The 16,322-nt window shown below is 36.5% G+C and overlaps 1 protein-coding gene across 2 annotated transcripts in view; it reads left to right on the forward strand.

Annotated features, from left to right (window-relative positions):
* Positions 1 to 12,069, forward strand: part of arhgap15 (Rho GTPase activating protein 15) — a 37,434-nt gene extending 25,365 nt beyond the window's left edge. For both annotated transcript variants that reach the window (XM_081368079.1, XM_081368080.1), the window contains 2 exons: positions 5,848 to 5,953; positions 11,763 to 12,069. In XM_081368079.1, coding sequence (XP_081224205.1) covers positions 5,848 to 5,953; positions 11,763 to 11,946 — 290 coding nt within the window. In that variant the 3' untranslated portion in view covers positions 11,947 to 12,069. The remainder of the gene's footprint in view (positions 1 to 5,847; positions 5,954 to 11,762) is intronic.
* Positions 12,070 to 16,322: the final 4,253 nt, after the last annotated feature.

Genomic DNA, 16,322 nt, shown 5'->3' on the forward strand with positions numbered 1-16,322 from the left:
TAGCAGGAGGTATAATTAGTTCAACCTGCAACATGTCTCACCAAAACAGAGTATGCGGTAAGACCATTTACTATACTAGTCGTGCTGTATACTGTGAATAGGTTAACCTAATTTAAATAACTTTTTTGACTTGAATAGGATAAGTTAATTTATATATTACAATAACTTGACAAAACGTGACCTTCCATTCCTTGTACTGTATGACAAGTGAACCAGAAGTAACATTAACGTATTGTGATCTCTTTCTTGACTCATTATTTGATGAGGCTTCCAATATCTTTTTGCAGAAAATAAAAAACAAGAAGTTACAGTTAAATAAATGCAAAAAAAAATAAAAAATTTGCATTTATATATATAAATATAAATATAAATTAAATATACATATATATATATATAAATGAATAGCTGCCTTTTATGTGAGACAAGTCTACTGCTGTAGAACAGGACTGTTTACACTGTACACTTGGGAAATGTAACTTGCTGGCACAAAGTCTTGATTTCTAGTATGTAGGTTACTAAGCTCCTCCCCTGTCTGTAATATTGGAATGGTTTAATGAAGCTTGCAGCTCGTCTTACATTTCATTTACTGAAACTGTCCAACAGCCTGTTTCATTGATCTCACCAGATCACTGACAAGCAATTTCAGTGAATCCTGCTGATATTTGAGTGGCTCAGGTCTTCCGCATTGGTCCATCACTGTCAGAAGAGGACAGCTTCTCTAACCATGGCTGCCCTTTATTTGGGTGGTATTAACTAAAGGTCTCTGGAATGGTACTTTGGACAAGGATCCATTCAATTAGGACAGCTGCCCAATCACAGACTGCTTCTGGAAGTCTTTGTGGAACTCAAACTCATTTAGGCTTATTGGACGTTTGGGCAAATTATTCATATGTAATCTTCAGGCTTAACACCCAACATTTAAACGGCCCCTTCTCTCACGATTTGTGAGAAGCTCTGAGCACATTTCATCTTCTCACTTGGAATGTATGTTTATGCACAATATGTGCTCGCTCCCGCAAATCAACATTTGGGCTTCCCAGGGTCCTCAGGTGAACAGTTGGCCTAATTTTCCATTCTTTCAATCAGTGCCTGTTGTGGATGTGGCAGCCACCAGCTCTTGGCTCACGATGGACTAAATCTATTATTCATATTGCCTGGTATCTTAGCGACATTGTCCTGCCACCTGTCCAATAGACAAGCTCGCCTTGTTATACAAAGTGAAGACATACTTGTTGACAAATGGTGGCTTTGTTCTCCGGGCCCACACACACAATCCAACGTTTGTGTAGTAATCTGGAAAGTTCGTTCGGAGGGACTGTATCGTTATATCACATTTGAAGATGACCAATTGCATATTTTAAAAAAAACTAGATCGTAACATTTTCCAGTTTGACTTTTAACATTATTTTATATGAAACTTGTCACAATGGTAGTGTGAAATGTGCTGAAATAATACCAATCAGAGCTGCGTCAGACAGTACATCTGTCATAACATAATTGTTTGCCTATTCTGATGTTATGCTCTTTCAGCTGACAGTTCAAACTCCAGCCTGTGAATCACAAGTCTTTACATTCTATGCAGCTTTCCTCATTTGTGCAAAGTGGCCTCATTGCCATGCAAAGCTAGCATGCAGAAATATTTTCAAACGCATAAATCTCTTCCCAGTCTCTATATTTCATCAAGAAGTTTTTCATGTTTAATAAATTACAGCGCCGATCCTCTAAGACTTTGTTATTCATAAAGCAAAGTATTCAATTGGGATACATTTAAAATCTTAATCATAACCTGCAGGACTATTTGCAGTGTGCTAATATTTGCCTTGACGGGGCTTAAAGAAGCCCGCAGACAAAGCTCGCAGATGGGCTTATCCTGGGAAGCAAAGCTGTACTGCAGTAAAGATGGTCTCATTGTTTGTAATTGGATTATATTCACAGATTTTTGTAACCAAAAGTACATCTATTCTTTACTGTACATCAGCTCTTTTCTCAAAACAATGATGCTCTCAGTTTGATTTATAGAGTTTACACTGCAGTGACACATTTGTGCAGCCATGGGTACATACATTTTTTTCCATCTGAAGTATATCATCAAAAAGTGGCATTATTTTTTTTATATAAAAAAAATATAATTTTGAAAATAGAGATCAGATTTATCTCTAAATGGCAGTTTCATCAGCATTTAATTTTTTTTTTCTGTACGGCAATAATGCAAAATTGTATGCACAAAAAATGCTAAATGTGCACTATTTTTTTTATTTATAATATATATATATATATATATATATATATATATATATATATATATATATATATATATATATATATATATATATATATATATATAGTATTTATTATATGATATGATATTATTATATAAGAGTTTTTAAACATACGTTTGTGTGCCTGTACTTTCACATTAGGTTTATAAAAATAAAATGAAAATGCATGCATAATGGATTTGATCTAAGAATGCCCACTGCATGCCTTCATCAAAACATTGCCTTCCTTTTAAGAGTAATCCCCTTTGATCAGAACACTGTAAGTGTAATGCTTACCATGGTGAATTCATGCTGATTTAGGGTGTAGGCATTTTGAACGTGTTTTATATTAATGACACTGTCCCACCATCTGTCCAAAATACAGGACAAGGGACCATCTCCAATATGCTAGCCACCAAAGGCAAAGTAATTAATGACAGCAATAATGCCAGCAATAATGACTAGATTAAATATTTTACAGGCCGACTGCCATGCAGTGTCAAAGCCAAAAGAAAGCTAACGGCCTCCACTGAGCTAATGCTTGAAGAGAAAGTCATAAAAAAAAGATATTGCTTAAATAAAGTAATGACTGAATGTTGATGAAAACTGTAGTGAGGATTTCTAGTTCATAACACACATTGTTTCACTAATTATGTGGCCTTGACTTTAAAAATACTGTGTTAAAACATTATTATTTAGATAATAATCATCATTTGCATGATTTTGAGGCCTAACGTTGTAACTTACTCCATAAAAAAGTACAAAACCGTGTCCCTCTGCTAGTGGTACCTAGAGGAGCGGGTCAGAGATTCACTCTCTGTCCTAGAACATGGTCTCTGTCTGTGCTCAATTGACAGACCTGGCATCTGACAGGGGCATCTGCTCGCCGAGCCTGTGCCAGCGCGGTGTATACACGGAGACATCTGCTCCATTAGTGCCCAGGGGGCATCCTGGGCAGTACAGTAGACTGGGGGCATAACTACTGCCAGCTCCCTTCCATAGCGCATCCCATGAATAGCATGGTGTAGCTGTTAGCCATCCTCAGTAGGAATAACCAGTGATGTTTTCTTAGAGGGAGATAGATTTTGCTCTGTTCAAAATGTGTAGACATACATAATTGATTTAAAGCATTGCAATGTTCTATTATTATGATATTTAATCAATAGAGTTACACCAGGTACAGTATCATTTGATGGTGCATTTTTAACCTTAATGGGTATCTATAATAAATTGCATGCTTTAAAACATCTTTGGTCAGCATTAGAACTTTCTCTCCCATATGAAAAGTATAATGTGAATGTCAATAGTATATTGTAGATGGCTGTATGCATGTTTAAATTGATGGTGTGAGGCAATTTTTGTGAAAACGTCATTTGAAAGAGAATTTGTAAGCATTCTATATGAATGTGTTAAGTATGAGAAGATTAATTAATCAAAATGTGTCACAGAATACAATTGTTTGGTGTACTTGATGTACCATATGTGACCCTGGATCACAAAACCAGTCTTATGTTGCACGGGTATATTTGTGGCAATAGCCAACAAAACATTGTATGGGTCAAAATTATAGATTTTTCTTTTATGCCAAAAATCATTAGGATATTAAGTAAAGATCATGTTCCATGAAGATATTTTGTAAATTTCCCACCTTAAATATATAAAACATTTATTTTTGTGAATGGATGCAGCACTATCGCCAATAGAAATGGACAACTTTAAAGGCGATTTTCTCAATATTTTGTATTTTTTTCTGTACCCTCAGATTCCAGATTTTCAAATAGTTGTATCTCGGCCAAATATTGTCCTATCCTAGCAAACCATACATCAATGGAAAGATTATGTATTCAGCTTTCAGATGATGTATAAATCTCAATTTAAAAAAAAATTACACATAAGACTGGTTTTGTGGTCCAGGGTCACATATATGCAGAGGATTCAAAAATATAACTTTTAAAACAAATAATAAGGACACATTCATTTGATGATGTGACAGTAAGGGATTTTAGATTGTTACAAAATATTTATATTTCAAATAAATGCTGTTTTTTTTTTTTTTTTTACTTTCTATTCATCAAAGAATAATGAAAATAAATCAGTTTTCACAAAAATATTAGGCAGCACAACTGTTTTGCAATGTTGATAATAGTAAGTAATGTTTCTTGAGCCCCAAATCAGCATATTAGATTGATTTCTGGAGGATCATGTGACACTGAAGACTGGCGTAATGACTTAATTGCCATCACAGGAATACATCTATTAAAATAGAAAACCGTTATTTAAATGGTATTCTTTTTTTACTGTGTTTTTATCAAATACATGCAGCCTTTGTAATCATAAGAGACTTCTTTCCAAAACATTAAAAATCTTACCGACCTCAAATTTTTTAATGGTAGTGTATATATGTAAGGAACTTGTGACTTATAATCTTGGAGGTCCGTTAATACTCTTTTAAATGAATCCGTTCCGGTGAAATTTGACCTGAGGGAGTTTGGAGTGCACACAGGTGGCCCCGTAAAAGCTCCATTTCAACATCTGTTCAGGTTCCATAATGATATTGATCAAAAGCATCGATTCAATTATTAAAATACCCTCTAATCCTCCAGATTCTTGTCAACAATAAATTACCCTTTTACTTATTTTACCATACAATCTTCTTCACATCAACAGTGTTTGAAATAATACAATCAGCTACATTACTATATCCATCATAATGGATTTAGAGAACTTCAAAGTGTCAAAGGTCAGGTACTGACTCTGATGTAGAACAGTCAGCGCACAGGTTGGTGTCTCTCAGGAGTTTGCCATGAGGTCATCAGCCATCTGACATGTAAAGAGCAGTGGGGTCAGGAGGTCACCGGTTACAGCTTGTGTTACAGCATAACAGCTTTTAATGGACGTGGACTATTGCGGACCATTAGCACCATTCGCATGTGCTTTCATGTAGGAAACTTGAAAACCTGCCAGCAAAATGGTGACATTATAGGGGTGTATATGCTTTGATTTTACAGATGGACAGGACTATTTTTTCTAGAACATCTTTAATTTCTTCCATCCATGAGATACTAATCGCATAGAATCAAAATAGTTTTGCTGAGGAGTGTAATAGTGTCAGATAACCGTGCAATTATACGAAATATATTTGCATAGCTTCATAATTACATAAGGTTATAACTGCATAACACAGTTTTACTAAACGCTGATTGCTCCTTTTTGGCAGCTTAAAAAGGGATTAAGTTGTACATAAGTTAGAAAGAAAATTAAAACAGACATAATGAACAATTAAACATAGCAAAAGTAAGAAGAAATAATCAGATAAATGGAGTAATCTATTCGATTACTGTACATATTGGCTATCTGGTAAGTCAGCATTTTGGAATGGGACACATTCTGCATGTGGCCTTCTCGAGCATGTCTATATAATTAATAGAGAGAGGGATAATGGTCCAGTATTAGGGAAATTTTGATGTTAGATGAGCTATGTTAATGAAAAAGTGATGGAAAAGACATTAACTTCTCGCTGAACCTAGAGGTTCAAATGAAGGAGCAATACTCAAATCAAAACATTTCATCATCTCTTCCTTGCCAACAGAAATTAAGGAGCCCACACAGAAGGTTCAAGCCATGAAGAAACTGATCCATCAACTCCCCAAACCCAACCACAACACCATGAAACTGCTCTTCCACCACCTGAGGAGGTATGTCTCCATCCATAACACCAAATAGTAGATCCCACGGGACTTTTTAGGGGCCTCTGAATCATTTTATTTGGGTAGACTGGATACCATCTACATTGATAGTTTTCTTGTTGAAAGTCACGAGTAAGAAATTTTACACAATAAATTGACCATTTGTGTTCAATTGTGAGATCTTTGTATTTTCCTCTCAGTGTCTGTTTTAACTATCTGAGCTTGATTGATATCTGTTGATAGCTTCAGAAAGTTTGTGCAAACTTTTCACAAACTTCTGTGGTGTGAAACCATGCACTCCTTTCACTAATAATAGTCAAGCTCAATGAAAAAGACTTCGTTTGAAAGCATGTTTCTTTGCACGTCTCAACGTATGAGTTCTCATTAGGCAGTTCCTTTTTCATTTTTGCAAGTCTACGTTGTGAAATTGCAAAGGACTGACATTTACATGACTATCTAGCTATCTAATGACCTAGCTAGGCTTTCTTCATGAAGGAAATAGTGACAGATTTTTCTATATTAAGGAAATAATGATTTTATTTTCATTTTTGGGTGAATAATCCCTTTGATGACTATCTATCTACCAAGTTACCAATCACAGGTTGTGTCTGCTCTGCTTCACTAACTGACCAAAACCAGACTAGACTATAAAGGGAACTTCCCATTTTTACCATAAATTACAAAGACATTCTCGTCATTCAGTAGTTTTTTTCAGTGAGACCAACAATAATGCCCAATCTGAAAACCTTCTACTAAAGGCCTCAGTAAACAGGATGCAACATGAACAGAGGACTTAATATGAACCATAATGTGTGTGTGTGTGTGTGTGTGTGTGTGTGTGTGTGTGTGTGTGTGTGTGTGTGTGTGTGTGTGTGTGTGTGTGTGTGTGTGTGTGTGTGTGTCAACGCTCAAGTCCTTGTCCATGATAGCGCTACTGGCACAGCCAGAAGGCCATATGGCTAGTCTCCATCTCCCAGGAGGGGTGTTCTATCCCACTTTACCCTTCTGCACATTTACCACCCTGCACAGGAGGGCCACAGGACTCATCTCAGATTGATGAGCGCCCCCCTCCTCCCTTCCCCCAATGGAACATGCCCTTTGGCACTAGTGCTAAAGTCTGTTGGGTTGCCCATGCCAGGTCTCCCAATCAGAAAACACTAATGTGTGACTGAGAGAGAGACACTCAATGAACGACAGTCGATTTCTAGACAGGAACATGATATTCGGAGAGTCTGAAAATGTGCTGAACAAAACTAGGTCTGCATTCCATGAGATTGCTTGATGATTTTTTTTTTTTTTTTTTCTGGTTAACATGCTACAACTCAAACCTGCTGCCGCCTCTTCTACAGTATTGGTCATGAGTTTTACAAATGCATTTGCCACAGCTAATGAAAAAAAACATTTTTTTAAAAAATTTTAATTTGTAAACATTATTCTCAATGTTTAACATTTAATATAGATTATTATTATTATTATTATTTTTATAGCATTATTGTAAATGTGTTTTGAGCTTTTTTGTGTTATTTACCCCCACAACTCTATCAAGGTTGATATATTATATTATATTATATTATATTATATTATATTATATTATATTATATTATATTATATTATATTATATTATATTATTCTGCATATTGTTTACCATTTAATATTGATATTATTATTATTAGTAGTAGTAGTAGTAGTAGTTGTTGTACTTTTATTACTATATATTTAATTACTGCAGATTTGTATTGAGCTTGCATTTTTTTTGCAATTTGTTTTTGCTTTTTTGTTGTTGCAATTTGTAGTTTCTTCTGTCTTTACAGATGATACATCTACACATATATTTCACTGTGAATGTAAATCTACACAAGCTGCCCCTCTAACCCCAACAAAGTACTGTACCCCCATAGTTGGGAATCACTGTTGGTTTTGCAGCGTTTCCAAATCTGTAGTCAAATCTACACACAGGCACGAGGGTAAAGCATTACCATAAATTCACTGAATGGCGGCATTAGAAAATTCATTCAGCTTTTATTCTGCTTACTAAAAAGCTGTTACAGTGGAACTTGTGGTGACACTGAAAATCCCTGTAGTGCCACCAAGTCTGTTCCTTCTCCACAGCAACGTTCTCGCTGCTCCTTTCTCTCACTATTAGAGCAATAAAGTGCTTCGAATCCAAAGCACAGTGCTTTGCTTTGTGGGTACCACACCCTGACCAAGTGATGTGGTTCTGTTTATTTTATATTCTCACTTAAGTCATACTTGTTTCTGTCTACTGCTTTCCCTCTCTAAATATCAGGATGACTTTCCCATGAATAAAGGCAAGGAATGTGCGGTCACAGTGAATTAGGTTAAAGTGTGTGTTGTATCTGTTTTCTAAGACAAATGTAGTCATTTTGAAGTCTGGAGTAAGATGAAGAAAGAACAATGAGGTTATAGGTGCCATGCAGGTTATGGTAAAATAGTATTGAATAATAGTATTGATAATAATGCATACATAATTAGCTTGTTTTGTCAAGCAACTTTGGCAGCTGTTACTCGATATCTATATCTAAATGTCTAAATGTCACTTTTCGCCTATACACTTCCTGTCCTCTAAAACAGGTATAGTTAACTGAAGCGTGTCTCTGAACTCCTACTGTCATGCCTTTGTAGGTTATATTTTGCGCTGACTTGGCTCATCTAAAAAGTGGTGAAAGTCAAAAGCTCTTTGTTGTGGGCGCTCTCTATGCCCGCATGGAACCAATGTTCTTTTTTTTTCTTTTGGTCCGTGGAGCCTGGATTCAATAACCAGTTGTGTGCTCGCATTGTGATGATGTGGTCAAGGCAACCAGATTTTCTCAACAGTACACTTGCTCAGTAGTGCTATTTATGCCATTTTTTGTGGGAGGTTTTGTCACCACCGCTCATATTTCCCGTTTACCACAAGTGATTTAAAAGGCCACAGGTTTTGTTTTTTGTTAGTAATTCAAGGTTCCGTTTGCCTTTGTGCTGGGAAAGAAACCTGGAGAAACCTCTGATCAGGAAAGCCAAGAAAAAAAAACAAATTCTTCTCATCTATGTTTGGTGTTTCTTAAATTAGATTGAAGAGAAGTGCTGCTGTGCAAATTTTGATATCCACAACAACAGTATACGCACAGCAACCTTTAATGGAGCAGACAGGAAATAATAATAATAATAAAAAAAACAGTAAACAATAAAAAGAAAATCTGAATATTGTAAGTGGAAAATCAAAGTCACGCTCAAGCCCCCCTGATAATAGCGAGCCTTTCTTTTATTAGTTCAGTCAATGCCGTCGTCTTATAACACGAAAATGACACAGTTTAAAGCTTGGAGCGATTCTGTAACCCCCACCCCACCTCAATTTATTATTCGTCCCATGATTCTTCAGGAGCCAGTTAGGCTGACCCAATTAGCACTGGCCTCCTAGGCGGGGAATGACGGCATTGTGCGCTATCCTCCATTTCCTGTCATGCCCCGCTTGCAAACGAGATGCTAATTAATAACCATTGGCATCTTGAGCCGTACACGTCGGCTTATGTACGGGATATCAATGATTTGTCAGATTCAACCAAGCGTAACGCAGTCACCTCCGGTCAAGCTGCCCACAGCCTGGCCCTTACCCAGACACCAGAGCAAAGCAACTTCACTGGGCTCCAAGTCAGCTGATGGTTTAATGAGCGCATTTTGCCATAAATACCCAGATACTGAGGACCAGATTGCATCCTTCCCTTTTCCAAATCAACAAATTTCTTTACTGAAAGTGTTCATTTAGATGAGGTGTAAAAAGATGCATTCTCTTACATATCTGGGGATAAGTAGGTGATGGACAATATTTTGTTTAAAAAATGATAATGGGGTATATATTATAAACACACATATATATACACACACACACACACACACATGATTTATAAGCTGTTTTCTTCATGGGGACAAAATAATGTCCACACACGGTCAAAAATTACTGGTACTACTATCCGGGTGGGGACATGTGTTCCCCTTAACACAGGGAATACCAGGCAGACACACACACACACACACACACACACACACACACACACACACAGACAGACAGACAGACAGACATATATATATATATATTTTTTTTAATGCATGTTATATATTTATTTATATTCATACATGTTTTTGCTTTCATGCATGCTGCTTAGGTCATTTTGGTGATAGACATTATGTTAATACAAACTTATTATAATAATAATAATAATTTATAGACATATATACAATGTTATCATATATTATTTTAGAGCAAAAAAAATGAAAAACTATATATATACAGTATATATATATATATATATATATATATATATATATATATATATATATATATATATATATACACACACACGTTTACAATTATTCTTTATGCATGTTATATTTTTTGTTTAAAACGTTTTGAAATTCAAATGAAAAAATATGAATGCTTGTGTTTTTTTATTTTGCATTTTTTTTTGCTTTTTATATAATTTAGATACATCATATTTAAATATGCCACTCAAGACAAGTCATTTCCTTTGCATGACTCTCTTTGATGACAGTGTGTTTACAGGCTAAAGAACAGATTTTTTATTTTTTTTGCCTGCTAGAAAGCGTCTTAGTATTGCACTTCCCAAAATGTGATACTACTGTAATTGAAAATGATAATGACTGTAATTAAGCTTCTATCATGATTTTAATCGATCTGGCATTACTGATAGAGGGGATGAATGTGAAGGTGGGGGGTGTGGGGGTCATGTATATAGTGGTGTCACAGTGGCATAATTACCAAAAAAACACTAAAAGGTTCAACAAAAAGCTTCATATTTAATGTTTTGAAAAATCACTTCGGGAAATGAAGTCTCTCTCCTTAAGATCATTAGCAGACCATTAGCAATGGCAGCCGAGATCCTTACATCATAGTGCGCTAATTAGGTTAAAATGCTCATGGCAGGACAAGCGTCTAGCTGTGATGTACAGGGGAAACGAAATGGCCGAGGTTAATTATACACATTAATGGGGAATTATTGAGAGCGCTTGGCCTGCCTCTTAAGTTGTGTTTCTCAGCTGAAATGGCTTCCTAAAGTCCTAATAACACACGCGGAGGGACGTCACATGTAGCACCATCATTACCTCTTTACAGCTGAACGTGCCTAGCTGAGGAAGCCTGTGCGTGAGTATTTTGACAACAACACGGGGATTATAGATTGTTGAATTGCATTGCATAATTGTAGACCATTATTTTGATAGATGTGACCATAAATGTAGATGGCACAGGACGTCGGTTACACTACGGTACAATATATGTGAGTGCAGTAAACCCAACACACTCCTAATCAGTACCTTTCAGGACTGGGCCGCTGTAAAACCATGCAAAGTTTACTTCAAAATGTTAAGCCTGCTTCCCACCTCTTAGTCAGGATCCCGTTGACAACTTGGAAGGCAGCCCTCCACCACAATCCCTCCCACCCTTTCCAGGCCTCAACCCATAACAGAGCCAGAGGGCTCCAATCTGGCTCCTTCTAAGAGTCCTCCAATACCCCAGTATTGATTGTCTCTCCACCACAGCCAAACCTCAGCTCAGAGACGTTCTGCTAAAAGTGCGCTTAGATGCCTCCAAAGACCAGGCACAAGTCCTCAAAAACACCCTGCCGATGGTCCGTCACCAATGTTCTAAGTAGGTTTTTATGACAGGAAACGTGCACACTTTAAGCTTGGAGGAAATGGTTGTACTTGTACGCCATTGTCAGTTCTTCCATTAAGGATCTTCACGAGAATCTAAATTCACTGATATTGTATTACATCGATGATCCTGTGTTTTTCTGTTTTACAGACTCTTGACGAAGTCAAAGGAAAACTTAATGTCAACCCAGGGCATCAGCATTGTGTTTGGACCGACTCTCATGTGGCCCGAGTTTGAATCAGGAAACATGGAAGTCAATATGGTGTACCAGAACCAAATAGTGGAGTCCATTCTCATTGAATGTGTGGAGATCTTTGGACCAGGGGGCATGTAAAGTGATCCCAGAGTATTCTGGAAAGAGACTGCCAAAAAAACAAAAACATGTTGGCTGGCTGGATGTTACGCCCATGTAAAATAATTTCTTGCTCCTTTTGCCATTTGAAAAAGATATTTTACCAGTCACATATATAATTTTATATATAATTTTAATATATAAATTTATATTTTTATTTTTGTATAATGCAAATTTCACATTGTATCATACCTGAAACCATCATTGACAAAGTTGAAAAGCTGTATATTTGTAATGATAATGGTAGGGAAATAAAGCAGTTTTTGTAAATGGGTTTTGTATACTGATATTTCGCATTACATCATTTTAATTTTGGATGTAGGCAATTTTTGCCAGTTTTTTGTTAAACTTTTATTTGGCACAAACCTAAACCAGGGGCCTCATTTATAAATCGTGCGTACGCACAGGTTTGAACTCCGAGTGTGCGTACGCTAAATTCCACAGCAACGTTCATATTTATAAGAACAGACTTTGATGTGAAAAAATGCTTAGCACCATGTCAGGTTCTAAGCAGACTTGCACTTTCCTTGTGGCAGAGAGTCAGAGGACTGCAGGTATTTGGAAATCTAAGCGATTCTTGCCGCTCGACATTCTCATGTAAAGCATTTGGACGTTGACTGGCGCTCTTTTTTATACGTTAATGACATTAATTAAGTTGTGTTTACGAGATGGAGATCTGAAAACATTCAGCTGCGCAATTTCAAGATCATTTGCGACATTTGGAAGAGAGGCGTACGCACGTTTTATTTGTGCGTACGTTCGTTTTCTGACTCAAGGTACGCACATTGGAGGATTGATCGCACGATCAAACGTAGATGGTTTCTACGCAATATTTCATAAATGAGGCCCCAGATCTTGTGGTTATTTTCTAGCAGCGCAAAATTGCTGTTGCAACAGGTATTTGCTTTATTATATTGCGACGTTGTGCTTTATTAATGGTAGATATGTACATGTATTTTTCTTTTTTTTTTAAGTCAAATTATTTTTCATTAAAACAGTAAAAAATATATATGCCTTTCAAGAATATTTCATGTTTTATTACAAAGTCTGAGTTTTCTGCCTTTACTTCTGCAGCCTCCTTCTGTCACTCTATGGGCTCTTTGCATTGTCAGATAACGTACAGTGTGATCACATCGGTTTCTAATCAAACTGCCAAAGTCCTCTCCAATTCTCGAACAGCAGTCTCTTTTTATTTGCTTCCCGCAGGCCAGTACTGAGACTGTCTGCATGGAATGTGTTTTTAATTCCATCCCAAAGATAAGAGAGAGTCTGTAATTACGGGAAGAGCCATCCATCCTTGTAGCATTTTCCCTGCATCAGATCCCTCATAGTTTGGCATCTCGAGCAGTAATGATGAAGGGGTACTGGAGGAACAGGAGGGCGACATAAACCAGATTTGCGGGCTGTGCGTCTTTCTAAATCTCGACTGAAAATAACGCAGTGAAATGAGCTGCAGCTTTTAGTGACCTCTCTGGCACAGCTGCGCTTCACTCTGGGACCTTAACGAGTTCGGCAGGCCACCAAGACCTTCATCTCAGAACCTTTGAAAAGAAACACAGTTTGGGTTTTTTTTCTTCACAAAAAGTTTACTGAAAGCTTGGATCTTGTATTGAACACATTGTCATTATGTCTTGACACCTAAAAAAAAAAGCTTCACATGCCAGGCATGCTCAATTGCTTCTACGCTGGACGAGAAGGAAAAAGAAAAAAAGATGGCACTAAAAGCCATGATTAGGATTCTAATGCAGTCAGAGCTTTAAGTTAAACACACCCTGTGAACTCAAGTGTCTTCTATTTGACACTTGAGGTCCAATAATATAGGATGTTATTTAGGTGAGATTGTACTTAAAAATGTCAGGCAGCAAGTCATTTCAACTTAAATAACATTAAACTGACTTAAAAAAAATCTGGTATAACTTATCAAAATAAGTTAAGCAATTTAAAAAAAAAATGTAAAAACATATGTTGTCATAATTATATTTTTTACAGTGTACATACTGTGTATATATATACACATGGTGTTGGGTAAGTTACTCTAAAAAAGTAACTAATTACTCTCTCTCTAAAAAGTATTGGTATTACTTATTATGAATTACTTCCTAAATATAAAAGGGCAGACACAAAAATACACATTTGATTCTTTCTAATAAACAATAATTGCATAAATTATTCTTCAACTGACCAAAGTGCATAAAGTGAGGTTACATTAAAAACACTGTACAGTAACATTGAAATTTGATGGTAAATCCACTATTGTTTTATATAGAATTGTCGTATAGTCTATACAGTATTTAATGCAATTACATCAGAAGTAACTGTAATTAAATTAGGCTACAGAAAAATTAAGAGTAATCCCTTAATTTAATTACATTTCCCTTGAAAAAGTACAGTAATTAGATTACTTGGTAATTAATAACACTCAACACTGTGATATATATGGTCTTGGTCAAAAGTAAGCACTAAACATGTTCAGTTCATTCTTGCATTAAATGCTTCAAATAACAAGAAATCAAAATGTGTGGGTGGATGGACTGAGGTGGTAAGTAACCCAGGGGAGACTATTGGCAGATACTTGCCATGTACACGAAGCGAACGCCCAGATTTATTTTGTGCTAGATGGTCACATGACACTGCATGGGCATTGTGCAACACATCTCACACTTTGAGAGCCGTCGTACTGCAGGTGGTGCTTTGCTCATTAATATGTGCAAAATTAACGTCTCCCATCAAATTGGCTTGTGAAAAGGTGTGGTGCATTTTGAGTGTTTGGAACGTGGTGTGAAGTGACTGAATCAAAAAAAAAAAAAAAGCCAAAGTATTTATTTCAGTATTTCACACAGATTGTTTGCCGCAAAAGATTTTGACCTTGCCAAGTGTGTGTGTTTGAGTATATATGTTTTTTAAAGTATCTTATGCTTACCAATGCTGCCTTTACTTGATCAAAAATACCAGAAAAAAGTAATATTGCAAAATAATTTGTTTTCTTTTGTAATATATTATAAATGTAATTTATTCACGTGAAGGCAAAGTTGAATTTACAGCATCGTTACTTCACTCTTCAGTGTCACATGATCCTTCAGAAATCATTCCAATATGATGATATGCTGCTAAAGAAACATTTCTCATTATCATCAGTGTTCAAAACAGTTGTGCAGCTTAATAATTTTGAGGATTCTGTGATGGCATTTATATACACTATTTGGTAACAAATAACAAGTTGATCAAATTATCAGGTCTGCTACCACTGTGACCAGTGTGAAGGGCTCTATTGACGCCATGCGGTCGGTGGGCAAGGGGCGCACAAAGCCGTATGAAACTGTGGCCTTCATGTTTTCTCTACATAAGCCAAGACGTTCCACTTCTAATGATTTCATGTAATAACTGGAGACCACTGCGCTTTTCCGAACCCCGACAAACTCCCACACACCCCACCCCCACATTTTGTTTTCCCATCCTTCTTGGCAGAGCTTCATGGAAACGAGCGTCTTTGTAAGTCCGCAAAAAAACTGAAAAAGAAACGCAAGAAAGGGCCCAAAAGTAAATGAAAGCATAACAATACAGTGTCCCTGTGAGATTCCTGCCATGTTCTAACCACCAGGCCCCATTAAAAAGAGCCTGGGCTCCAAGAGAACATGGCAGCATATTGATAGCATATGAATGAGTCATACGAGGACAACTACATCTCTTTCTCTCTCTCTCTCTCTCTCTCTCTCATCCATTCCTCCGGTCTTCCTTTAAGATCATAGATCGGGGCAATGTTACACAAACTCGGAGTGAAAAGATGAGTATTCTACCTGTCACTTCAGCCAGGACCGCCTTCTCATCATATGAGGAGAAACACAAGTGATATAATCACACAAGTGTACTGTATAACCACAAACAGTAGTACACACTTTCCCCTTGGTAATGGTATAATTGGACAGCGTGCCACAACATGAGCTGGTGTGAAAAAAAAGACTAAAATAAATAAACTCGCATCGAACAGCAAGCAAAGAAAATAAAAAGCCTCTTGATGTACACTCCATCCCTAACAAATCATCTACAAACCTATTTAAGGACCTTCCCTTGTGTAAGAAAATAAATTACTTTAAAATGATAGTATATTATTGTTGTCTATTATTATTATTATTAGATGCTAACAATGGCATTTGACGAATAAGAACTAACAAAAATAAGGTAATAGATATTACAGGTGCTAGTCAGTAGGGTTAAGCAAAGAATTAGAGAGCTGACCTGTTGACCTAGAAGGTTTAATTAATATTCCCGTGATTAAACGAAAAATAAATCCATATTTAATACATATGAAGAAATAAATCCTTCCTAATTTGGTGACAGCCATGCTCAAACTGCACTGTGAC

Source organism: Scardinius erythrophthalmus (genome assembly GCF_964197995.2).
Source record: "Scardinius erythrophthalmus genome assembly, chromosome: 6".
NCBI lineage: Eukaryota > Metazoa > Chordata > Actinopteri > Cypriniformes > Leuciscidae > Scardinius > Scardinius erythrophthalmus.